The sequence below is a fragment of the Strongylocentrotus purpuratus genome, unplaced genomic scaffold, assembly GCF_000002235.5.
Source record: "Strongylocentrotus purpuratus isolate Spur 01 unplaced genomic scaffold, Spur_5.0 spur5_scaffold_9, whole genome shotgun sequence".
NCBI lineage: Eukaryota > Metazoa > Echinodermata > Echinoidea > Camarodonta > Strongylocentrotidae > Strongylocentrotus > Strongylocentrotus purpuratus.
Genome location: NW_022145615.1, coordinates 9,127,713 through 9,154,526, shown reverse-complemented (window position 1 = coordinate 9,154,526; position 26,814 = coordinate 9,127,713). Strand labels below are relative to the sequence as shown.

General features: G+C 38.2%; 1 protein-coding gene across 2 annotated transcripts in view; it reads left to right on the top strand.

Annotated features, from left to right (window-relative positions):
* The first annotated feature begins 2,925 nt into the window (after positions 1 to 2,925).
* LOC115920601 (death-associated protein kinase 2-like) overlaps positions 2,926 to 26,814 on the top strand; it is a 79,154-nt gene continuing 55,265 nt past the window's right edge. Inside the window, exons 1-3 of one of the 2 annotated variants that reach the window (XM_030976698.1) lie at positions 2,926 to 3,288; positions 21,319 to 21,540; positions 26,402 to 26,540. In XM_030976698.1, the coding sequence (XP_030832558.1) occupies positions 3,227 to 3,288; positions 21,319 to 21,540; positions 26,402 to 26,540 (423 nt within the window). In that variant the 5' untranslated portion in view covers positions 2,926 to 3,226. The remainder of the gene's footprint in view (positions 3,289 to 21,318; positions 21,541 to 26,401; positions 26,541 to 26,814) is intronic. The other variant, XM_030976699.1, reaches the window with a different exon arrangement.

The following is a 26,814-nucleotide window of genomic DNA, read 5'->3' as shown; positions in this document are numbered from 1 at the left end:
GTCATATATTTTGTACAAACCTTGGTTTGAAACGCGTCGAAACGCGTCATAATTATGACGCTAATAAAACCTAGGTTTGTCGACAATACAAACCTCCTTTGTGAATTCGGACCAATAACTTTGAGTCAGAGTTCTTACATGGACTCCAGACTTTAAATACCTTTATCGAAATGTTACATTATTAAGTAGTTTGACATCTCTCGTCTGATTTCAGCAGGTTAGGTACGTGTACACCTTTTGTAGAAGCCATTATTTCCACATGCATTTATAGCTTCCATGATAACTGTACACATTTCTCATAAAAAGGTCGATTTCAACCCTTTTGCAGAAGAAAAAAAAACGTGCCTAGCGTAAGATATTGTAAAGAGTACATTAAAAAGTGAACCGGTAACATTGTTGAACGTTAATGGAAAAAACTACGTAATTTGTGTATAAAATGTTACTTATTACATTGCTCCTATATACTGTACTAACCCTCTAACATGCACAAAATCCTGAAAAAAATACTCAAACCACACGGGGAACTACAAAGATATTTATGGTTTTCTTTGAAGGCGTATAACAGTAAATTATCCCAACTAATTTTTGGATTTTCTCAACCATTTTCTCATGAAAATTAGACATAAAACTGGCTTTTTAAAATCTGTCAACACTTAAATGTTTGGAATGGTACATGAAGCAAATTCATTGCTTTCATGACGATTTACATTCATCTGAAATTTTATTATGATAAATTACGATCAGATCACTTTTTCCCAATTTGTATCATTAATAATGGTCTGTTTTTCACTCAAACATTCAGATTATCTTTAATTCTACATCTGGGATTGAAGTTACTACCTCAGCAAAATGTTCTCTCATCTTAAAGGTAAAGACCAGTTATGGTCATGCGATTGCATAGTGAAAGAAACGTTGTGGAATCGATCAGAAAAGGTTGATCATCTAGCATCTAGCATCTGCAAGGTTCTGGAATCATCAAAATGATAAGAAATTTGGCCCATTCTTTGTAAAGTTACTAGCACTATACACAGAAAGATGTATATGGGACTACCCTATATCTCTCACAGACCATGAGAGAAACAAATTTACCAAATATATGAATTAGTAGGCGGTTTCCCGGCAAATTTTTTATCATCATGTATTAGTAAAAACATATTCTTTCACATGATTGGTAATGAGAGCTTCCATTTCATTTTTTGAAATTGGGGGTTTCCAATACTGGTCTTTACCTTTAACAATGTTACAAACTCTCTTTATTAAACGATTGATTCGTTTGACTCTGTCTCTGCATTTTAAGTGCCGTGTATAAGTGCACCACTACTGAAGACTTAATTTTGTGTAACAGTATGTTGTTCGTAACCAGGCGAGTACTAAATGTACAATATTTTAGTCCGATGAGTTAGCATAGTACAATGCAATGTCTAAGCCCCTTTCCACTTACATATTATTTTTGTTTATACTTGCACTGAATATTAATTTTACTTTGGAAAGTAAAAATACATCGAGTCTTTCAGTATATTATATATTATATAAAAAAGTCAAATCGTTATCATGTGTAATTCTGTTGTTGGAACTTCGAACTGAGTACTCAAAAGATATAAAAAGGTGAGAAAAGGGAGAGAAATAAGGAGAGAGAAAGAGAGAGAGAGAGAGAGCGAGAGAGGGAGAGAGAGAGAGAGAGAGAGAGAGAGAACATGGTATATTCAGGGGAGGGGGTAGCTCGGGTGTACGTTCCCCTACCCGGGGGAGGGGGGGGGGGGGGGAGCACTCACATATAAGACATACGGGGGTGTGCCGCTCTAATGGAAAAATTTCACACAAAAATCCCTAAACATAGGTCCCATTTTAAACAAAAATACCCCTAAACATGGGTCCGCTTTTTCAAAATTGTGGGCTTTACTTCGAGAAAAATCCGCTAAAATGACGCTTAAAAATAGGGATTTCGAGGCTTCAGCGGCATACCCCGTCAAAACCAAATCTGAGTACCCCCCCCCCCCCCCATCCTCTCCGGGCCCCTACCCAATAAATCAATTTGATACCCCTCTCAAGATCCACGATTCTTTTATCAGTCGTTAATCAATGCAAAGTCATATAGATCCATAAGGCACTCCGTACAAAATCAACAGCGCCAGCTTACGGTCGTTCAGCAGGTTATTGTATTTTTTAAAATATCCATTATCATGTTGTGATTTTATCCAACGTCTATTACGCTAATTGTTTCATCATTTAATGATAATCTGCAACGGATTTTGAATCACTACCATTATATAATTTAATTTGTCATTATAGATGTTACAACTTCTTTTAATTAGTCGTTCATAATTTGGGAAAATGGGGAGATGAGGCAGGGGGGGGGGGGGGGGTTAAAGAAAGAGAGAGAGAAAGAGAAAGAGAAAGAGAGAGAGAGAGTTGAGATGGAAAAAAGGAGAGATGGGGAGAAAGAGAGAGGAAGAGAGAAAGAGAGAGAGAGAGAGAGAGAGAGAGAGAGAGAGAGAGAGAGAGAGAGAGGAAGAGATATATTATTTATAAATATCTAATTCTTTTGTGAAGGAGTTAATTAGGCTTGCTAGAGCTGATTGCAAATGGAAATTTGACTCAGATTTGGTTTGGACGTGGATGGGGGTGTGCCGCTCAAGCCTCGAAACCCCTATCCTTTATTAAGGGTCATTTTGATGCATTTTTCACAATTTGTATTTGTTTTGGGGGGTGTTTGCATGGCAAACACCCATGTTTAGGGATTTTTTGTGAAAAAGTTACCCTTTAGAGCGGTTGTTGAAGGTACAAGTAAAAAGGAGGCGTGCGCCCCAAGCCCCTGGATCCGCTCCTGGGGAAGAGGGGTGGTGGTGTGTGCGCTTGTATGTATCAACTTGATCAAACTATAGAAAAATCTGACGAATCATATAAAGCAAGAAGTTACTTCTTGTATAAAGTAAACAAAAGTAAAGAAATCTCCGAACGCCTTTATTGTATGGATGACTGCACTAATGCACGTCACATGCGTTATGCACTATAAACATATGCAACCCATACAACATTGAATTTCACCGGGACCGCGCACCGTGAGCGTGCAGTGATGCAAGGTGGTTTCTAACAGTGACAGAAGTGTATGGCTTCCCAATATTCCCTGGATTGTATATCACTGGAATTATCACTTACTATGTTTATGATATTCAAGTTCGAGATGTCTACAAATTTGAATCACTGAGGAAATACAGGGTCCTTGGAAATGGCGATGTTTCGGACGGAATCGGTGGAAGAGTTTTATCAAATTGGAGAAGATATTGGCAGGTAAGAGCAAGCGAAACCGAGTGACCAGTTTCACCCGGTGCGTCCCCGATCTAGGGAGCCGGGGATGTGCTTGTGCGCGATGCGATGGGTACCGGTACTGGGTTATTGTGTTATTGTGATGGTGAAAGGCTGGTTAAGTAAAAGCCCCGGCGCGGCGCAGCTTTGGAAATTGAAAAGGCAATGACAAAGGATTTCACATAATGATGCGCGAAACATTTAAGTTTGTACAACAGAAGAGAAGAAACTTACTTACCCCAGTTTAGATGAGTTATGTTATGGGTAAGGCTAGTCTATAAATCTATTAGTATTGTCAAAGAGATACTTATCTACATGTACATGTAGCTGTAGATAAATTCCTTGATCACAAAAATTAAATTACAGCCCCCCCCCCATGTGTTGAACTCTAAATTTAGATTTTTAATTTTCCTGCACTACACATCATGTTTTGGTGGCTGTGCATACATGTATTCTTTGCCTGTGAATTAATATTTGATATTTAGTGTTCTCTTTAATTCCTCCATCCAATGGTTTTGATACCCCCTTTGCCCACTGTATTTGTTCTCATTTTTCTGTGTTGATTTTCTCGTCCTTATAATTCCTATCATCATCATCATCATCATATCATTATCATCAATAATCATCATTATCATCATTATCATCATTATCATCATTATCATCACCATCATCACCATCATCACCATCATGCACCATCGCCATTATCATCACCATTATCTACACTACTGCCTAAAGGTTTTGGCAGCGGGCTGCGGGCGCGGGCAAGCTACTCGCGGGTCGCGTATTTTTTTTGAGTGTCAATTGCCAAAAATGTGAGCAAGTTCGGGCAGATTTCGGGCAGATTTCGGGCTGATTTCGGGCTGATTTCGGGTAGATTTCGGGCGCGACCCGAACATCGTTTCTTCAGCTACGCGCTTCGGGCATCGGGTCAGCCCGCTGCCAAAACCTTTAGGCAGTAGTGTACTTACTTACTTTACTAAAATACATGATGTTGTAGGTCTAAGCCTGTTCATTGATCCAGGATTCTTCCATCACCATAATTTTGATCATCTTCTTCATCATTAATTCTGATCATCATCATCACCATTATCATCACCATTATCATCACCATCATCATCACCATCATCATCATCTAAATCGAAAATTTATCACCATCATCATCATCTAATCATCATCACAATCATCATCACAATCAATGAATCATTATCATCATCATCATCATCACCATCAGCATCATCATCACCATCATCATCACCATCAATGTTCATCATCATTGTGTTGTGGTGTTATTGTTGTCATTATTATTATCATTATTATCTTTTGTCATCATTATCATCATCACTATCATCTACAATGTATGTATCACTACCAGAGTACCAGAAGTAGATTCTACCCCTACCCCTCTCCCTCTCCCTCTCCTCTCTCTCCTCTCTCTCCTCTCTCTCCTCTCTCTCCTCTCTCTCCTCTCTCTCTCTCTCTCCTCTCTCTCTCTCTCTCTCTCTCTCCTCTCTCTCTCTCCTCTCTCTCCTCTCTCTCTCTCCTCTCTCTCCTCTCTCTCCTCTCTCTCCTCTCTCTCCTCTCTCCTCTCTCCCCTCTCACCCCTCTCCCCTCTCTCCTCTCTCCCCACCAGCATGTTTTGCACTTGCAGTTTAAGTTCTTGTAATAGTTATACAAACAGAGATTCAATTAGGTGTGTACACATTATGCAAACAAGTTTTAATTTTGAACAAGTAAATTTAAGTTTGAATCATGCAATGGATGTTTGAATGTACTGTACGTTTGATTGAGCCAAAATATGCAATCATTGCCACACACCACTCCAGGCACAGCACCTATAGGATACGGAAACACACCCCAATTCTCTGGTGTATGTACATGGAGCACTAGCACACATGTCATTGAAAACGAGAACAGCAACATTTTAGATTGGAGTTTCTAAAATAAAAATGAAAAAAGCACTAACAATGCATATTTTGAAACCCGGATTGTTTTGAAGCCAATACGAAACACACAAAACAGGCTTTCAATGACTTTTTTGTTGTTCATATGAACCAATAGACTACCGGTAGTGGAAAAAATGTTCACCACCAGCCCATTTGCCCCCAATTGTTACCAGAACTAGCTCATCCTTCCATTGATATTGCTTTTAAGTAAAGAAGTGGGGGAAGGGGGAAGGGGGAGGGGGGGGGGGAGGGGGAGGTATGTGCCCCTATACTTCCACCAGAGATTCACTTGATTCTAATCAACCATTAGAACATTAAAGATTTTAATGCTGTGGACTCCATGTACTGTGGAACACTGTCCCGGCACATGTACACTGTAGGTTTTATACCATTTCCCTCCCTTTTTGGGTCATATATTTTTGGGATTCCTTTGTTTGTTTCATTGTCCATAAATCAGTAAGTGACCTTGCCAAGCAATGGTAAATGGTCCAGCTATTCAGGATTCTTTCTCTACGTTATTGATGTACAATGTAAAGCTGAGACTTTTATTATCAAAGCTTATTGTATAGCTGTCTGGCAGAGATTTCAGGCCTTTCCACCCCATTTGTGCCTGCAAGTTTTCTGTCTGTGTTCAGCTATTGATTAAGTGACAGTTGAGTGAATCCTTAGAAATGGTGTTTTGATTTGAAGATGGCCTTTGTCGAAGTGTGTACATGTGTATAATGTACATTCTCCGGTCTCAGTAACTATCGTACAGCGGACATGGTACAAGTGTAACAGTGTTGTACAATTGATTTGTACATGTATGTACATCCTGTTAAATTGATTTTTAAGGATTAAGGGAACCACAGAAATTCACATGGTGTAATAGCCTGCCATTGGGCTTGTTAGCTACATTGTTTATATTATCAAAAGGACTATTAGTTAATTTGATATGATTATAAATGTCCATATTAAGCAAATATTAATCAACTACGAGGGTAATGGTGCAAACTATCATCGCTGAGGTGATCTCGGGGCTACTATCTACCCAAGGCGAGGGATGATGGTAGCCCTGAGATCACAGAGGCGATGATAATTTGTATCCATTGCCCGAGTAAAGGAGGTTAATATTGTTTTATATCCCACATGGGCAATAAGGTCTATTTAAAGTGAATTTTACATAATAATAAGAACTGATTCTGCAGACAGTTTGGCTTCAGCTAGAGTTTACAAAGCGCAACATGCATACACGTAATACAGTCGATGCACGCTCATTTGACATTTGACATGTAACCTACTTTGCTATGCATATTCAATGGGCAAGGGTGTGCAAGTGGGGTAGCAGCAAAAAATTACTTTACAATAAGTACTATCTCAGGTAGATAGTACTTATCTATACCTTTTTCGTGCTCTGTACAATCGCAATTTAAACAACTATACATAAGGGAATACTACCAGACGCTAAAGTAGTAATTAATTAGATTTAGGAGAATTGTTCACTGTAGATAATATGATCACTTTCTTCTTTGCAAGATCTACATGAATTCAGGGAATGGGATCATAATTTTCCCAGTATTGATTTTATTCATCATGAGGTACATACATGTGTCATGGATTACCTTTGAGCTGGATTTTTGCTGAAATGGGGAGACGGATAATCAATCAAAATGATTTGTGATAATAAAAATCAGCAGGTATACATGTGCATTTACACGTACAAGTGTACATGTGTACACACATACATACTGGAATTTGAAGGCCTGGCCGTCCCCACCAATGTTTACACATCCAATTGAAATAGATGCAAGAAATTGGACTTTGTTCGTTGGATGAGATAAAATTCTTTTGTCACGTTAATGAGACAATGAAGCTGCCTTGGAAGTTTATTTTTCATCGCCTGCATGTACATGCAGATGTAAGTTCTTGGGACTAAAAAGTCCTTGTCAGTGTTAATTATTTGCTTAATACAGTACTACAGGTACAATAAATTCTTAACATTCTACATCTGTAGACTCACTCACTGTAAACTAGACAACTGTTTTTTAAAAGACATGGTTGAGCTAGTTTTAGGCTTCCATGCAGCTTACACTATGAACATGTATTCCACCCCCTATTTTATGGTTCAAATCAGAAGTGGAATCTTCTTTTGCTAATTATACAAGATACAACTTTTACATACACTGTACTCTTGGTTGACTCCAAAGTGAGCTCTAGCATTGTTTAGCCCAACCCCCTGGGCATATTTAGGCCTACATGTACGTAAAGCTGTATCTATCAGTATGCCCACTTTGGATAGATTCTAGTACATGTAGCTCTTCTTAATATTCCTGGCTATCTATGCAAAAGGTAGGGAAAAAATGTTTATTTTTGGGGCTACTTTTTAAGCTTGCTTTCATGAAAATAAAACTCTTTAAGTTGTTTTGCATTGAATTCTATGCACATTTTGGGGGGCTCTTTTATGACTTTCGGGGGCTCTTTTTGGCATTTCGGGGGTGAATTTGCCTCGAGCCCTGTGTATTTTTATCCTTGCCAGGATTGTATTTATTAGTTATTATGTTGAATGAAAACATGCAGAAGGATACTAATGGTTCTCTAAATCTTTAGTACTGAATACTCTCCTTATCCCTACTCCCACTTTGCCTTAAAAAGTATGTTTTTAATTTTGTTCTTTTATCTGGATAACTATTCAGGATTGGTTATGAGGCAAGCTGTTTTGTAGTGTGTTTAGACAAACTTTCATTGTAGCCCAGCAATTGTTGTGAAATATGTAATGCTCAGTGTGTAGGTGCCTTGATTTAGTATTATTTGTATAAATATATAAAATATCTTTCTCTGCCAGAGATTAGAAATTAGAGGAAGTTATTTGGGGTAGGAAGTAATCAGAAATGCCAGAAATATTTTGAATTGGCAATCAGTATTATTTGTGCGATAACAAGTAAATAAACAAATTCATAAATCTATAGGCGAATTATCAGACCACATCATAAGTACTGTGTGACAGTTATAGGGCTAATTAGGCAGGAGGAATGCAATGAGGGAACGGTGATGTGTCACAGGTGATGGTATTTCATTTCACAGAAGACAGTTGAAAAATAGGAGAGAATTTCTATTCAAATGTGTTGGTATGAGAGTACTTGAAAAAGTAACGAAAACAAAACAAAAAGAAAAATAATATCATTACAAAATAAATCACAACAACAATTAAATGCAACAACAACAACAACAACAATCATATCAACAACAACAACAGCACCAACAGCAAAACTCACAGGTCTCTGCTTAAAGATAAACTTGAGTTCTGGTAATGCGATTGCATTGTGAAAGAAAAGATGTGGAATGGATCAGAAAAGTTGATCATATAGCATGTTAGTAATGGTGTGTAATGCAAGGTTCTGGAGTCATCAAAATCATCATAAATTTGGCAGAGTCTTGGTAAAGTAACAATCACTTACACAGAAAGATGTATATGGGACAACACACATGGTGTCGGGGCTAGTACTACCCTGATGTCCTTATCTTTCTATGCTCGTTACTCAGCCAGTATACATTTTCTTCCAAAATTGTTTGGCACATGACATTTATTTGTAATCTTGAACATTCAGTGTAAGTTTCGTTAGATTCTGTGAGAATTCATTTTCTTTTTTTACTATCTAGAACTCAAGTTTATCTTTAACATGAGCTCCTATTTTATGGCTCCAGACCCCTAATTTGTTTTACATTCAAATTTGTAGACAGAAAGGGAAATTTTTAAATTATACATGTACAATGTGTCTCTGTAGAAATACATTTACATTTGAGTTAAGAACAAGAACACCCATTTTCAGGTGTACATGTATACATGTATGTGCTGTGACATTAACAACAAGAAGAAAAGTACTGTTGATGTAGTAGTAAGCTACATGTACATGTAGGTCTATTTTCCTTCTTCTCAGTCATATATCCTGGTCCTGAAAGGAAATGAATAGTTGCGAATGTTGACTAACTAACAGCTGCAGCAGTTTTCCGGCTGATTTTGCTCCAGATATTGTGCTCTTAATGCACATAACTATAGTACCTGTATATAAAGGTGAACTTTTATCTTTAGAAGCAGAATCATAATTGAAGGCAGGTGAATTATACTTCCTCTCTTGCCCAGTGGGGATGCTGTTCTGCTTTTTAAGATTAAGATTATTGCATTAAATGTTAATGAAACAGGCATCTAATCAGTGACGATTGAAATGTATTTGATATTATGTTGCATTTTACAGGGGAAAAAATATTAAACAAATTTCGGGGGCTACTTTTCAAGCTTGCTTGCATGAAAATAACACCCTGTAATTTGTTTAACATTGAACTCTATGCAAATTTTAGGGAGCTCTTTTTTGACTTTCTGGGGCCAATTCGCCCCGAGCCCCTGTGTATTTTCCCCCCTGTTATTGAATGAGGAATAACACTAATAATGATGAGCCGCAGAGTTTTAGCAAAGATAAATGAATTTGACAGTGTTAACCAGACATTCAGACACAGAATAATATGGGGATGGAGACATAGAGACAAGTTTCTTAATGGATGTGCGATGGAGTGCTTGAATAAATGACAAGAGGGAGATGGGGCCAGTGAAAGGATTTTGCATGGCAAATTGCTAAGTACCTCGTACAGGGTACTGAATCTGGTTTGAGAAACATTGTTTAAAATTCAGCATAGCTTGACAGTGAGGTTCGGAGCAGGTTTAAGATATTAAAATTTCAATATGTTAGGCTGTATAGACTGTACATACAGTTGTACACATGTATGTATTTCTTCTTCTTCTTAATCTTCTCAATCTCCTATGTGTTGTTCTTCTCCTCTGCTTTCCTTTGTCTCCTTCTTCTTCCTCTTCTTCTGCTCCTCTTCCTCAAGATTCTTTCATGTTCTTGTTTCGTTGTTCTTCTTCTTTTTCTCCTCCTCTTTCTCCTCCTCCCCTTCCTACTCCCATCTTTGCGCTCCCCACTCCCTCTCCTTACTTAGTCCTTCTTTGTCTTATTCCTCTCCTCTTGTTTTTGTCTACCTTTTCCTCCCATCACAGTTTCCTTTTTCTTGTTCTTCTTAATCCTGTTCCCCCTCCCCCTCATGCTCAGCACATCCCGGCTTCTTCTTTCCTCCTGCTCCTGCTCTTGCTCCTCCGCAATATCCCTTTTTTCCTCTCTCCCTCTCTCTTAGCCTTCTTTTTCTTCATTTTTCTACTTCTTCATCTTTCATCTTTCTTCCTCTATTTTTTTTCTTCTAATTTTTTTCTTCTTCTTTTTCTTCTCCTTATTCTTCTTCTTCCCCGCCTCTTGCTCCTTCTTTTCCTCCTTTTCTCCGCGTCCTCTCATTCTTTCTCTCATCCTCCCATCCTTTCTCTTCTCCTCCCGTCCTTACTCTCCTCCTCCCATCCTTACTCTCCTCCTCCCACCCTTACTCTCCTCCTCCCACCCTTACTCTCCTCCTCCCATCCTTACTCTCCTCCTCCCACCCTTACTCTCCTCCTCCCATCCTTACTCTCCTCCTCCCACCCTTACTCTCCTCCTCCCATCCTTACTCTCCTCCTCCCATCCTTACGCTCCTCCTTCCATCCTTACTCTCCTCCTCCCATCCTTACTCTCCTCCTCCCATCCTTACTCTCCTCCTTCCATCCTTACTCTCCTCCTCCCATCCTTACTCTCCTCCTCCCATCCTTACTCTCCTCCTCCCATCCTTACTTTCCTCCTCCCATCCTTACTCTCCTCCTCCCATCCTTACTCTCCTCCTCCCATCCTTACTCTCCTCCTCCCATCCTTACTCTCCTCCTCCCATCTTTACTCTCCTCCTCCCATCCTTACTCTCCTCCTCCCATCTTTACTCTCCTCCTCCCATCCTTACTCTCCTCCTCCCATCCTTACTCTCCTCCTCCCATCCTTACTCTCCTCCTCCCATCCTTACTCTCCTCCTTCCATCCTTACTCTCCTCCTCCCATCCTTACTCTCCTCCTCCCATCCTTACTCTCCTCCTCCCATCCTTACTCTCCTCCTCCCATCCTTACTCTCCTCCTCCCATCTTTACTCTCCTCCTCCCATCCTTACTCTCCTCCTCCCATCCTTACTCTCCTCCTCCCATCCTTACTTTCCTCCTCCCATCCTTACTCTCCTCCTCCCATCCTTACTCTCCTCCTCCCATCCTTACTCTCCTCCTCCCATCCTTACTCTCCTCCTCCTATCCTTACTCTCCTCCTCCCACCCTTACTCTCCTCCTCCCACCCTTACTCTCCTCCTCCCATCCTTACTCTCCTCCTCCCATCCTTTCTCTCCTCCTCCCATCCTTACTCTCATCCTCTCATCCTTACTCTCCTCCTCCCATCCTTACTCTCCTCCTCCCATCCTTACTCTCCTCCTCCCATCCTTACTCTCCTCCTCCCATCCTTACTCTCATCCTCCCATCCTTACTCTCCTCCTCCCATCCTTACTCTCCTCCTCCCACCCTTACTCTCCTCCTCCCATCCTTACTCTCCTCCTCCCATCCTTACTCTCCTCCTCCCATCTTTACTCTCCTCCTCCCATCCTTACTCTCCTCCTCCCATCCTTACTCTCCTCCTCCCATCCTTACTCTCCTCCTCCCATCCTTACTCTCCTCCTCCCACCCTTACTCTCCTCCTCCCACCCTTACTCTCCTCCTCCCATCCTTACTCTCCTCCTCCCATCCTTTCTCTCCTCCTCCCATCCTTACTCTCATCCTCTCATCCTTACTCTCCTCCTCCCATCCTTACTCTCCTCCTCCCATCCTTACTCTCCTCCTCCCATCCTTTCTCTCCTCCTCCCATCCTTACTCTCATCCTCTCATCCTTACTCTCACGACAAGTTTTTGTGCCTCTAGTGCTAACTATGATTGATGTGGGTTTGAAATTCAAGTTTTGATGCAATAATAGCGAATGATACCAAATGCACATGAAATGAAAATTACAATTTCCACTGCATTTTTTATGAGTTTTTTAGTCGCCACTCAGATCACAAATCATGGTTACAGTGACTTTCGAGCCCTGCTTACAGTACAAATCTCTGTGATATTTATCAGTTATTCAAATGAAATTCATATTATCGGAAGAACTTGATCCAGCGCTACTCAGCATGACTAAGAACTCGTGTTCTGAATTACCGGGTAACCTAAAATTTTTGAGGCTCATACATGTACATTAAATGTTCGCGTTGGATGACTTTGTGCGTCACACATGACTTCCTTCGGTGACAGTTAGACTCGACTAATGACATCGATCAGGCTGGATTTAGGAATCTTAATAAAATATTTCCAGACGTTACTTTAGCCCACTTAGTGCAGAGAAGTCACTGAACAAATGTACAGAGACTGTTTGTTGTGAAATATGTTCAATACTATTAAAAAGGAAAGCTTTTGATATATATTGCAGAACTATGAAATACTTGATTATTTTATAATCAACTTTCTTAAGTTGCTTAAAAGGGTATTCAATATACATGTACATACATTTACATTTTATGATTATACATGTATTATTTCATCTAGTGAGAGCTAGAAGTAGTTAAATCTGTGTTAAACTTTGAGTTTTCATAGCTTACAACTCTGTGACTCTCAGAAGACAATTTGTTAAAACATCTTTTGGACTTAATCCAAATCAATCAAATATTGTTAAAAATGTATTGGTTGGTACAGTGAATGGAAAGCAATTAGCACATTTTGACATACATTGTACATTGTACATGTATGTACATGTATGTGTTGTACAATAGGTACAGTACTGTAGAACGAAAAACTACTATCTAATTTATTTCAGTATTGATGAGAAAATTTCACTTATGTTTTTCCATCATGCAATGTTCCTTTTATTGTTGTACCAGTTTCTCAGACTGAACAGTGTACAAATTAAATTAATGAAATCATAAATTTGATATGGGCCTACTTTCAGTACATGCTCTGTGTGTATTTAGTACATACACAAATAGATTTTCAAATGAAAGTGTTCAGTGACACAGCATATTGTGTACGCAGACACAATGCAATCAAAGTGAGATGACTCAGAGCCAGTGATGACCAACAAGGAGGTAAAAATAGTCTTTTCTATTATCTGTTAGATAAACAACAGTCACCTTAGTAGAATAGAGAGAGAGAGAGAGAGAGAGAATGAGAGAGAGAGAGAGAGAGAGAGAGAGAAGGGGGGCGGAAAGAGTACAGACAGTACATGAGATAATTGACTTTGCAGAATAGCATTACATAAGAGACAGAGACAGAGAGAGAGAGTGAGAGAGTGAGAGAGGGAAGGGTGCAGACAGAAAAGGATTACATATTTGTACATCTGTTTTCTGTGAAACTTATTATAAAAGCCTCTTGTGGGAGACAACAGTGGTCTTTGTAGGCAGGTGGTTACTACAGCATGTTAGACGGTACATACATGTATCTTGAAAGGGAAGTTCAAAAGTCTTTCATTTGGATAAAAACTGAAATCAAGAGAATCAGATGAATGAGTGATCAAGGAATTAAATCAATATTAAAGAATTAGAAAGTTATATATGGGGCATTGAACTTAGAAGTTGGGTTTGATCACCGCAAAGTGGCATAGCATGCGCACATGTTTATGTACATATGTGAGTCACCATTTAGAGCACCTGTCCCAATATGAGGTAGTTAATGATTGCTTTTTATTATTGCACATGAAGTTGTGAATGTACATACAGGTTGTACATGTATAAACGTAATTATGGAATAAGAAATCAGGGTTAAATCAGGACTTGACTGTACTGTCAGCCATACTGTACTTGTCAATATCTTGTTGAATGAATTAAACTTCTGACCTCAAACAAGCCTAATAATTACTGTATGATGAGGATCTTTCAATGACTAAGGTTGCCTAACCTGCCTCTGAATCCCCTTGTGGACACCATTTGAGATGAACTTGTGAACTTGCGTCAAAGTCGTGATGAAAGCAGTTTCAATATCCCCTTGAGCTGTTTGGATTGCCTTTAAAAAAATGTGGAAGTATTTAGATCAACGATAACTTGTTGACAAGTTGTGGTATCTAGCTTTGAGAGGTTTATCTCTTTCCGATCCGTCTCCTCTAGGCTGTAGCCAGTAGCCACACAGTTTAACGTAACGCTTCAATCCAGCTAGCATTTTGATGTAGAATAGATGGTGGTCACTGCTGTCAGTGAGTGAGTGATGATGGTGATGATGGTTATGAGGATGGTAATGATGATGGTGATGATGATTATGATTGTAATGATGATTACAATGATTGTCCCGATTAGGCCAAATAAAAAAAAAACATGTTTAGCCTCCTGTTTTTTCGAAAAATAGGAAGGAGGGGGCCCTTTTTATTTTTTATTTTTTATTTCAAAATGGCCGCTCAAAATGGCCGCTCGGTACATTTTCCCTGACAGTCGGGGCAATTTTTTTTTCAAGATGGTTGCCGACAATTTTTTTTTTTAAAATCAGAAATAGAGCCATTTTAGCAGTGTTTTTCATGTTTTTTTCTTTAAAAAAAAAAAAAAAAAAAAAAAAAAATTCAAAAATAACAAATACGAAAAAATAGGAGGCGGCCCCAAAAAGGAAGCGGGCGGGGACGCTAAACATGTATATTTTTTTAAATGGCCTTACATGTACAGAGTTTTTTTCACTTGGTGATAGTTATAAAGGATGCTGGTGATAGGTGATGATGATAAGATTATTACATGTAAGATGATGATTTGTAAAAATATGGTGATTGTGATTTTGATCAATGTTATGCTCTCCTCCGTCACTCCATTTAATCCCATAGACCCATACTCATCCTTATATGGACGAATGACTCAATTCAAAGTACACAGGTTCCTTAAAATATGAAACCAATGTGTCAGCATCTTCGGATAGACACAAAGAGGCCCCTATCCTCCCAGATGTTCTACTGTCTAATGCGGATGTGAAGTCATTTTGTGTTACATACTCCACATTTTGTCACGCTTTCTGTTTGAGGCTTGTATTGGATCCCGATTAGTAATATTGCTTTACCTTGTATGTTTTTCAAAGTTTTGCAGTTTTGATAGCCATACATATTAGTGGCTGGTCTTTTTCATAGATTTCATGTAATTTGTGAATATGTACTATACATTGTAGGAAAAGTACATGCACATGCACATTGTAGGTGACGCTCAATGTTTCTGCAGCTAAAAAGAGATTAGAGTCCTTACATGTAGACTCTATATGTGCATGTGCATGCTGGTATTATATAGATAACAATTCTTAAAGAAGATATGTAATGGAAGAGAATGCAATGATATTTATTCAGAACACTTAGAAAAATGATAGCTTCTTTCCGTTTTAATCAGATATTGTGTATTTAGAGTATCAGTAATTTCTACACAAAACATGTGCAAACATGTCGGTCCAATACATCAATATATCAGTCCAGATCTAATTCAGGGTGCTATTGATAAGCATTATACAAGAGGCTCAACCGCTAAGATTCTGCAGAATATAATGGATAGTTATCACTTAAAGAGAAGGTTGAGTTTTGTAAAAGGAGAAATATAATTTGTGAACTCTCTCTTTCTTTTATTGTCAGCGGGAAGATATGTCTCCTGGATAAAAGGTAACCCTTCAAATACCCTTGGCCTCATATTCGTATGACCATTCTGAACATTTTGAAACAAACTTTCATCATCATACCACATGTGTGAACATTTTTTTTCTTCTGTATTCACTGAATGTAATACTTCTAGCATGACTGAGTCAATTCAACAAAAAAAGATATTTTTAATGAAACTACACGACATACACAATGTGTTATGTTCAGTATCAAAATCTGACAGTTTTGTTTAATGATGTAATCACAGGAGTTGTGAATGATTCAAAATAAATCGCAAGTTTGCAGTCTCCTATCTCTTATGTACATACATGTAGTTGCGATTAATACCAGAACTCATGTTTAACTTCAAACCAACAAAATCGGACATTTATACTTAGGGCAACACCACACTTTAAAATCCTTGGCCATTATCATATTTTCAGCCTGTGGTACTAACTAACAGGGTTAATCGACCCAGACACAAAGACAATTAGGTGGTCCCCGATCATATTACTCAAGCAGTGAACAAAGTTCAATACCAATTCCTTGAGTAGGCGAAGACATTGAGAATGTTCTACAAAGAACATGAGTAGATTCACAAGGGGTGCGTCGACTGGATGGATCCTATACCAGGGGGCCCGTCGCACTTGACGGGAGAAGTGCCGACGGCTGGGATTGGGTGCGCTCTGCGCACACATGGATCCTTGAATGCCTTGGGAGAGTCTTTCAAATAGAGAATAACCCCCAATAAAGAAAATGGTTCACATTTTATACATTGTGTGCATGAACTGTTCAGTTCAGTCTTTATTCACCCTCAAAAACAACATATCAAAATATACAGTATGAACAACAGAGCATCATCACTACAGAGCAATTAGACTAAACAAATTTATGAGAATGTAGGCCTATACTGAAGAGAGTTTCAGTATATTTTACAGACTACTTTTTTTAAAATTGGAAAATGATACCGTGAACTCTGAAGCATTAAAAAATTGTCATTTTGTAATGTTTGTGTCAGCAATCAATAAGATAACCTTGATAAAAATCCGTCATCATATTTAACAAACAAAAACGTGTTCGATTTAAGTACAACTACATGTGTACATGTGTTGTTCAATGATGTGTACATACAATGTACATGTATATATATTGTAGTGGAAGGTCTTATTGAAGCACATACATGTACTCCGACATTTCCATACTACATGCAGACATGAAATCCAATATGAAAAGGAAACTCACATGAATGTTCATGTTGATTTATGCTTTACATTTACAGTCATTCCAGGATGATGACGTACGTACGTACCAAAAAAGGAATTCGTTCAAAACATTTTAGGCTTTTTCTTTTCACTCTGAAATTGAGGTTCTGTTAGTGCATCTGAAGAACATGGAAAGTGATGACGTTACTATTGATTGCAGATGAAATAGGATGTTATTAATAAGGGAAAATATACTGCCTGCACTAATGACAAGGAAACCGTACATGATTGTACAGGAATATGAACGCTAATTCCCAAAATTATATTATACCTTGAGAAGTCAGATAGTAGTATAGAAGGAATTCCTTTGAGACATTATAGGCCGTTTTTTTCCTCACTCTGAAAGGTCTGCTTTTTAGGCCCTGGAAGTGCATCTGAAGAACATGGAAAGTGATGACGTTACTATTGATTGCTGTTAGAAGCAATTTGACATGCCGAGAGGCTATGCAGACTGGGTAACTCAAGCCGGGCGCTCTGTGTGCTGAATACTCAATCATGGGGCCACACGATCACGATGTCGGGAACAAGAGGGTGGGGGAGGAGAGGGGGGGGGGGAGGGGGGAGGGGGGACGAGAACGAGAGGTTGTCTGGATGGTGGTTGTGTAGGAGGGAGCGTTTTGGGATTTGTATTTTGTATGTTTTAGAGGGAAGGTACATGTAATCCGGAGTAGGCCTACTGCTAACAGATTTTTTAAATTTTTTTTTAAATTTTTTTTTTTTGGGGGGGGGGGGGGGCGCGGGGGGAGGGGGTAGAGAAAATGACAAATGATAATGATGCAGTTTGTGTTATTTACAGTGTAAGCAAACTAAATTTACATCTACCAAGTATCAACACAAATGTTGACTACGTACATGTACAGTATGTCTTCTACAAGTAGTGTGGTGAATAAGAGAGCCTGTTTCCTTATTTCTATGCCCTTTTCTCAGATGTATTTAACTTTTTCTGTGCCATTGACAGCTCTACATTTGTGTTAATATCATCTTCATATTTTTTATAAATTTTGTTGAATTCTCTAAAAAAACGTTATAGTTACCATGATGAAAACTGAAGATCCTATTTAAAATTACCAAATTAGGGCTACATGATGGACAGCCCCCAAAACAAACATCTTGTGAATAACTTCTTTAAGAAATAATAACTTCTTTTGTTGGTCCATATTAATAGACTCCATATGATTGTTGTCTTCCAAAAAAGCACTCAGAAAACAAGGACACTTCAAAACAAGTACACAAACAAAAAGAAGACAAATTATCCTTGGACACTAATTATCCAGACTCCTGGCACTGTCCAATGTATATCATGGAACTATAGATTGAAATGCACTATACAGCCACTTGTTATTTTCACACCGAAATGTGAAAGAGTGTCTTTAAAGGGAAAGTCCACCCTGAAATTAAGTTAGTTTTAATAGGAGTAGAAAAATGAGAGAAACAAGTCAGTGAAAGTTTGAGCAAATTCCGATTAAAAATAAGGAAGTTAGGATTTTTGAAGTTGTGATCAATCAAACAAACACAAATTGGCAACTCTATGACGTATCATGCGAGCTCAACTTCCATTTGCTCAGTACTAAAAAAATCTAAAATTTTCATTTTCCCTCAAGAAAAATTTCAACCATACATGCACCCTAAATATAATAATTGCAAATATGTTTCTATACTCCCCCTGCAAGAAACAAATATATATTCCGTCATCAATAACGAAGAAAACATGATTTTATGGAATATTATGCACAAAGCAAATGAAGGAGAGCTCGTATAATAAGTCACAGAGTTGCCAATTTGTATTTGATTGATCACAACTTCAATAATTCATAACTTTCTTATTTTCATTCAGAATTTGCTCAAACTTTCACTCACCTGATTTTCTTATTATTCTGCCTCTATCGAAACAAACTTATTTTGGGGGTAGACTTTCCCTTTAAAGCTCACTGCAATGAAGTGGTGATGAGTGGAAGTGTATAGTGGCGATGATGGAACTTTGGGTAGACTGGATGAGAATTGGAAGCAGATCATGGTGTTTATTCTTGAGATGATCAATATCTAAATGTGTCTGTCTGTCTCATCTGTCACTTTCCCAAACGCTCCGGCGTCTGATTAGGAATGAATATGACAGCCAGGGTTTACGGGTGTGATGAGTGTGACTGTATGGTGCTACATGAACAGTACAAAGTGTTTACAGCTCTTTATGAGTTTATATACGTGTAGAAGGTCGAAAACAGGACTGTGGCAATGGATTCCAACCATTTTTTGTGTGCAGAAAACAAGTAGATTTACACATAATTAACCTTCTCCATCATTAAACATGGGAATGATAAAAATAGAGATTTATATAAACACTTCTATTTTGTTATTTGTTCCACTTCTACCACTTGTTTTCTTTTGGGAACCCTCTTAAATTGGTACAGGCATAGGGTTGAACAAAATTTTATTTCTCATCCAGTCAAACCTGCTTTAGTGACCACCTGTATATAAGAAGACCACCTGTCTACAAAGACCACATTAAAAACAAATTTCCCTTGAAAATGGTTTCTTATTGACACATGTAAGGTACCTGTATGTACATGTAAAGACCACCTGCCTATAAAGACCACTGTTCTTGTCTCCCTTTGGTGGTCATTACAGACAGGTTTCACTGTATTTTTAATTCATCCACTTTATTGTTGAGGTGTTGTGATACAATGGTATACTACATGTACATGTTTCATTCCATTGCATCTATAAAATGTCAATCCAAGGGTTCAGGGTTCAAATCCTAGCCCAGCACTAACGTCTTCCGACGACATAGTCCACATTTTCCACTCTTCACCAAGGTGTACAGGGAATAATTTTCCTCAAATTTTTTGATTAGCAATTTCAGCCGATGGATAAATATTTCAAATGAAATTCTGTACATTCCTATGGAAGAAAACTGCTACACAAAAGATATTTTGTATAGCAGTCATGCGAAAATGCATAGCAAATTGCGATGCGATACCAGGAAAATTATTCCCTGGTGTACCTTGCAATTGCTAGGGTAATTGCAGGGCCCTTGGAAAGAACACATTGATGCTGATGAGACTTTTTTTAATTGGTATTCAAAAAATTTCTAATTATTAATATTGTTTTTGACCAATTTTTTTATTTTTTATGTTTTTATATCCAGGAGATCTTTTCAAGCTTCCCAGAGTTAGATCACTCACTGCTCCCCTGTATTTTAGTGACACAGTATTGTTAAATGTACCTGAACTTGTACAGGCACGCATGCATGCCAAATTCAGCACAGATGTTTAGAGTGCTTATATAGCGTTCCTGAAAAGTGTACTTGAATGGCAATTACGCTGAAAGCAAAATCAATAATGAAGTTTATGTCAATCATACGCATGTTAATCATTATTGATCAAGTGGGAGGGGGAATCCTGTAATTAGGTTATATGCTCTATTACAGCTTGCTTGTATTATGTATGGTGTTGTAAAGTGATTTTAAATGGGATTGCTGTCATAATACAGTATGTATACAGCTTACTTGTACTATGTATGGTGTTGTGATTTTAAATGGGATTGCTGTCAAAATATATATACAGGTATTTCAGAATTTCAAAGAGAGATGAAATCCATTTTCTTAATTATTTTATGAGGGTTATTGTGATAAAAGCAAATAATTTGTTACGTATTTGAGCAAGGAGGAGACCTCTAGCTTGAAGTCCTATCTGAGGGATGATTGTCAATAGCTGCTCTGCAAATTGTGTTCATATAAAATGTTTCTGAAATTCATATTTGGTGGACTATTCAATGTATTTGAGCCCCTAGTTTATACCTTTCCCAATGTGTATTAGACGGCTTTCAAGAATATCCCTGTCCTTAAACTCCCTGATGGACCAGGGGGGTGTGTCACAAAAATCCTAAGTTGAACTTATCTCTAAGTTGGACTTAACAATTATGGAAAGCCGTTAGCATCTTTGAAAATATGTTGTAAAAGTCTTTTGAAAGGCGTACAATGTTGATTCAAATCATTCATATTTTCTATTATCATGGGAGATTTCATGTTCTTGATGTGGAATTTATGAAAAGTCTAAAATATTTGACTTTGTGCTTTTAAACATATTTTTATTTAAAGACTACAAATGGCTCTCCATAATTTAAAAGTCCAACTTAGAGATAAGTTCAAATTAGAATCTTTGTGAACCATCCCCCAGTTCATCTAAGACCACCTGTGACCTGTGACTAATGATTTGTAGCATGTCCTCTAGACAAACAAAATCATCAAAAATAAACCATTTTCCAATTCTATTTTTACCTTCCTTCCATCCAGTGGCCAGTTCTCTGAGGTGAAGAAAGTGACCGAGAAGAGCACGGGGAAGGACTACGCGGGGAAGTTCATCCGGAAGCGGAGGTCGACTGCCAGCAGGAGAGGGGTCAAACGAGAGGATATCGTCCGGGAGGTCAGCATCCTTGAGGAGCTGTCCCATGATAACATCATCTCGCTGCATGATGCCTTCGAGTTGCAGAAGGAGGTGGTGCTTATCCTTGAGTTGTGAGTCAATTTTTGACAACCTTCACTAATTTTTGTTGGTCTGTTTTAAATCAGACACTCTGCATCATCTGTTGAGAGCAGAAATGGTGTTATTAAAGGTATAGACCAGTTTTGGAAATGCCCCCCTCTCAAAAAAATTAAATGGAAGCTCTTATTACCAATCATGTGAAAGAATATTGACTAACTACATGTACGTGATGACACAAATTTTGCCGGGAAACCGCCTACTGATCGCTATTAATATATCTATCCAGACTGTATACATATCGCGTATAGTTCCATATACATCTTTCTGTGTACAGTGGTTATAACTTTACCAAGACTGGGCCAAATTTCTTACCATTTTGATGATTCCAGAATCTTGCAGTACACACCAATACTTACACTGTATATGCTAGATGATCAACCTTTTCTGATTGATTCCACAACGTTTCTTTCACAATGCAATCACATTCCCGGAACTGGTCTATACCTTTAAGCTGTGTTAAGATTTGTTTTCATTTTTTCTCAGCATATGGTCCCAGCAAAAAATTTGAGCATCCCAGGAGAGTGAGAGTCCACTAATGGCTCATGAGACCAATGGCCCACAAGACCGATTGCCCGGGAGACCAACAGCCCATGCGACTGACAATGTCGGTCTGGTGAACACTTGTCAGAAGGTTTACTAGACCGACAGTGCCGGTCTTGCGTGCTGTCCGTCTCTAGGGCATTCGTTCAGTGGCCTGTAGCTCAGACTACCCTATGAATTGTTCTTTATACTGTACTTCATGTCATCTGTTGACAGTCAGAAAGGCATTCATTCTAAAGTTTCAGTACATATAAGTTACATCCCTTCCATAATTCAGCCTGATATTAAAAAGGGCCCCCCAACATACCTACACGTACAATGTACACAGACTGCAAACCCTAAAGATTTCAATCAACACTCCATGTAAAATTAGCGTACAGTATAGAGCCCTTTCACTGCATGCAGATGAAATGTATGCTATAGCACATCATTTATCATATTGTAAACATTTTCACCTTCACCCATGCAGTATAGTAATAAATACAAAGGAAAAAAAATCAAATGAAATGAATTAGGCCAAGGCAAAATTCACACGTGCCGGTATTTGTTCAACAGTAGTTCAATGTACATTTGCATTGGAATACATCATATATGAAGGAAGGAAATAATTGAATGCCAGATGTTCTACACATCTGTGCCAGTCCCTGACACACAAAAACGAGTTGTCACTACATTTATTTAGGCGTAAACTACATTTATTTAGGCGTAAACATGTATGCAGAAGGCTGCATTGTGGTGAATCATGGTGATGCTTTAATAATAATTAATTTCCAGACAGATATGGAGAAGGAAAAAATGCAAACTTTACTACCCTGGCCCCATCATAAAACTTACCATTGATGGTAATTTTGCCATTAATGGTAACTTCCATGGAAACCTTGATTTGATTGGCTGTTCAGTGATGTTACCTTGGTAGTTATAAGTTAATATTGATGGCAAATATTGATGCAACTGAGGACTAGATTTTTTAATAATTTTTTTCAGGGAAATAAGTTTTAATGAAAGATGTCACGAATGCTACACGTTATCTGTTGTACACACCTACCAAAAAAAAAAAATCTGTTTTTAGTCCTACCTGTACAGCTACTTTAAAATTTAAAAGAGGGAAGAAAAAAAGAAAATAGTAAAGTACTTTGACATATGTTTGATATCCAGGGATGGACATCGAATAAACAAAGTGACTGCCAAAATCAGTTAAAAATACTTGACAGAGATACAATGTAATGCAAAGAAAAATACATTAGATTGTATCTCTGATATATTCACATTTAAGGAGTCACATGCAGTAGCTACGTATGTACCTGTATTAATAGTTTTATTGAGTAGTTTCATATTTGTCACTGCTAAAAGGTTGAACGTTTTTAATAACACCACACAAGATGCGTAGCTCATTTTCCTCTTCCTTATTCATTAGTGAGCTTATGATGATTTTTAGCTGTGGCATTTCTGCAGAGTGATTCAATATTTCCTTATTTTTCTGCTGTTGGAGGAGGAAATACATTTGTACAGGTATATGCCGACTAGTTTGATTTTTCATTGGGTACATGTATATACCAGCAGAAGTGTCGTTGTTTTGACACCAAGGATCTTTTGATGGTCGAAAAAGATATCGGGTGTCTGTCATTGTATCTCACCAAGTTGAGACAAAAAGCAATACATGTAGGTCGAAGCATAATATGTATACACATATCATGTTTTAGGAAATCCTATAGATTATATGTAAATTCATTCATTAATACACATCTATACCATTTGTACAATGTAGGAATTAGCTTACAACGTACAGGAAAACAGGACGATGATTGAATATTTTATTTCCTTTCCTCCAACTAGATTTGAATTCACTCCATCGATCCCCCCTTTTTTGTGGAAGGGGTAAATTCCTTGTATGCCAACTCTGAATGATATATTTGCAAGTGGTCCTATATATATTGCAGACTGTGGAGACTGAGATCAAGAAGAGCATTGACTCACATTCTCAACTCAACAGAAGATGTAAAACTTGATCGATGTCAAAGTCTTGTAGAAAGTTATAAGAAACACATAACATGGCAAAACCAGAGAGGGGCTTGGGGGGGGGGGGGGGGGAGGGGGGGGGGAAGGGGGGGGGGTATAAGATGAAGGCAGCTGGAGGGAGGAGATTTGATCTAGAGGGCCTTTTTTGTCAAAGAAGAAAAAGAAGGATAAACACTTCACATGTTTTATATGAAACTATTGCCCAAAACTGGAGAGGGGAAGAGGGGGAGGGTAGATAAAGGGGAGGAGGGAGGGGCTGAGAGCTTGTGGGTCACTTTTGTCAGAGAAAACAGAAAGGATAGACGGATTTAGAAAGCAGACAAGAGAGAAAGATTGATCAAGGGGAAGACAGGATCGATGAAGCACTGGAGCAAATACCCAGCTCTTTGATATTCCATGATATACAAATGGCTGAAACTTGAAAGCAAGCAGAAAAAGTACAAATAAAGCAAACAACAGTAGCTCAGGTTCATTTATTTGATAACTCTTGTCTAGATAGCCGATTTCCGTATGATGTAGAGGAGGAAATCCGTAGAGATTCAATTGCTCTTTCCTTTATCCTGCTCATTGCCGAGTGGGAGGTGTCAATTCTACCACTGAACGAACGTGACAGATCTTTATGTGACTGACACTCAACATTAAATCTAGGTCTATACTGTACATGAACATTTATATTCACACTACAATATATTAATGTATCTTTAGTAAAAATAGGTTGAACAATTTACATTATACATTAAAGGTACTATGTCCCTTTTGCAGCCAACCTCAAATTCTGTAGAACTTTGCAGGAATTATGAATATGTCATGTATGTCCGATCTGTGAAATTTAAACGTTAGCAGTGTCCTCATATATTCAAATTATGCAAGGAAACCCGTTTACTTGCTAGACTTCACTGTCAGACACTATTGAGTGACTGACTGGCTTTTTTTCTTGTTAGGTAATAACATACATGAAAAGAGTTGTACATGAGCATTTGTCTACATCAATAACCCACTTCTTGTGATGGCCAAGATTAAACTGATTGAATCTTTGCGCACCATAAAACGTATGACCATTCGGTACAATAAATTGTCTGAAAATCAAGACTATTACTTTTGGGCTCTATAGCTCTTAAAGTCGATTTGACAACTAATAGTCGTTATTTTCCCACTTGAAGACATTTTCAAGCCCCACCTTTTTTAGGGAAGTTCTAAATTAGTATTATCTTTCAAATGCAGTTGGAATTTAACTTTTTCATTTTTTTGGCCTGCAAATGGGACATAGTACCTTTAAGGTAGTGGATTAGCTAATAACAGTACATTGCGTATTTACATACATTCATACTTATAGATGTTCAAATGTACTGTATGTACATGTAGTAAAAATTGCCTCTGATGTAGATGTATTTTGTCCTTTTTCTATTAAGTATGTGCAGCAGAATAGATTATCGACTGGTAATAGATAATAGATTAGTGGTTGTGGCTGCCATTTCTCCAGGAATATGCCTCTATCATGCTTAACTGCTCTTGGGTGAAAATTGGCGATTAACATTACCGGTAGCTTAATCTGCCTCAATGCACCGATCGGAAAGTCTTGTGGTAGTTGAGATATATTCATAAAATAACACTTTAAGAGATTATGTTCTAATGATATTCACGCTTACATGTACTACAGTAGCACAGGATCATTACCACACTGTAGTTCTTAAAGTAGGGATGTTTGTATGCACACTTCTTGAATAAAAATTGCTTTTAATTACCCCCCCCCCCCAGAAAAAAAAAGAAATAGAGAGAAAGTTTGCTAGTCATGTCATATTGATTGTACTATGAAAATGTACAAATTTACTCAGCATGGCTACTTAATGTATAATTGACCCTTCTTCTTCTTCTTCTTCTTCAAGATAACCTGCCTCCTTCAATACTGAAGATTCTTGCAGATCTATGCCGTATACTCGGCCTGGTTGGGGTGTGCAGGTGGACCATTACACCAGGGTTTCCCCCTACTGTTATACGAATAGGGCAATGGGTTATTAACGTGCAAGGGTGGTGACTCTCCTGTACACGGGGCCTCCATTTTATGACCTATCCGAGGGACAGAGTTTTTTCCACTTGACATAACCTGCGTCTATGAACAAGGAAAGGGGCACGTTAACACACAACGCAGGCTTCAAACCCGGGATCTTTGGTTCGACAGGCATACGCTTTTCCGATTGAGCAAACTCGCCTCCTCAAAGATGATTCCAAGCTCTTCATCTTAACATCACCTGTAACCACATCTTTTTCTTCTGTAACCAGGGTAACGGGAGGAGAACTGTTCCACTATCTGGCAGAGGAGGACCATGTCAACGAAGAGGTGGCAGCTCAGTTTGTCAAGAAGATTCTCGAGGCTCTGAAACATATGCACGACAGGAACATTTGCCACCTAGATCTTAAGGTAAGAATCAACTTTTTTTATAATTTTGATTTTGTTTTGTTTTATTTCGTTTGTAAATTTCATTTTCGATTATTTTCACAAATTCATTCTTGATTTCAATCTTTCATTCTGTCTTTTCATTTTCTTTCCATTGAGGGAGGGAGGGGGGGGGGGTGAGGGGGGTTAAGGCTAATGGGCTGGTTTCTCTTTGATGATATGTTTGGAGAAAGTGTTCATTATTTTAATTATTTTTTAGTTGTGTAGATGCTCAATTTCAAATAAATATTCAACAATC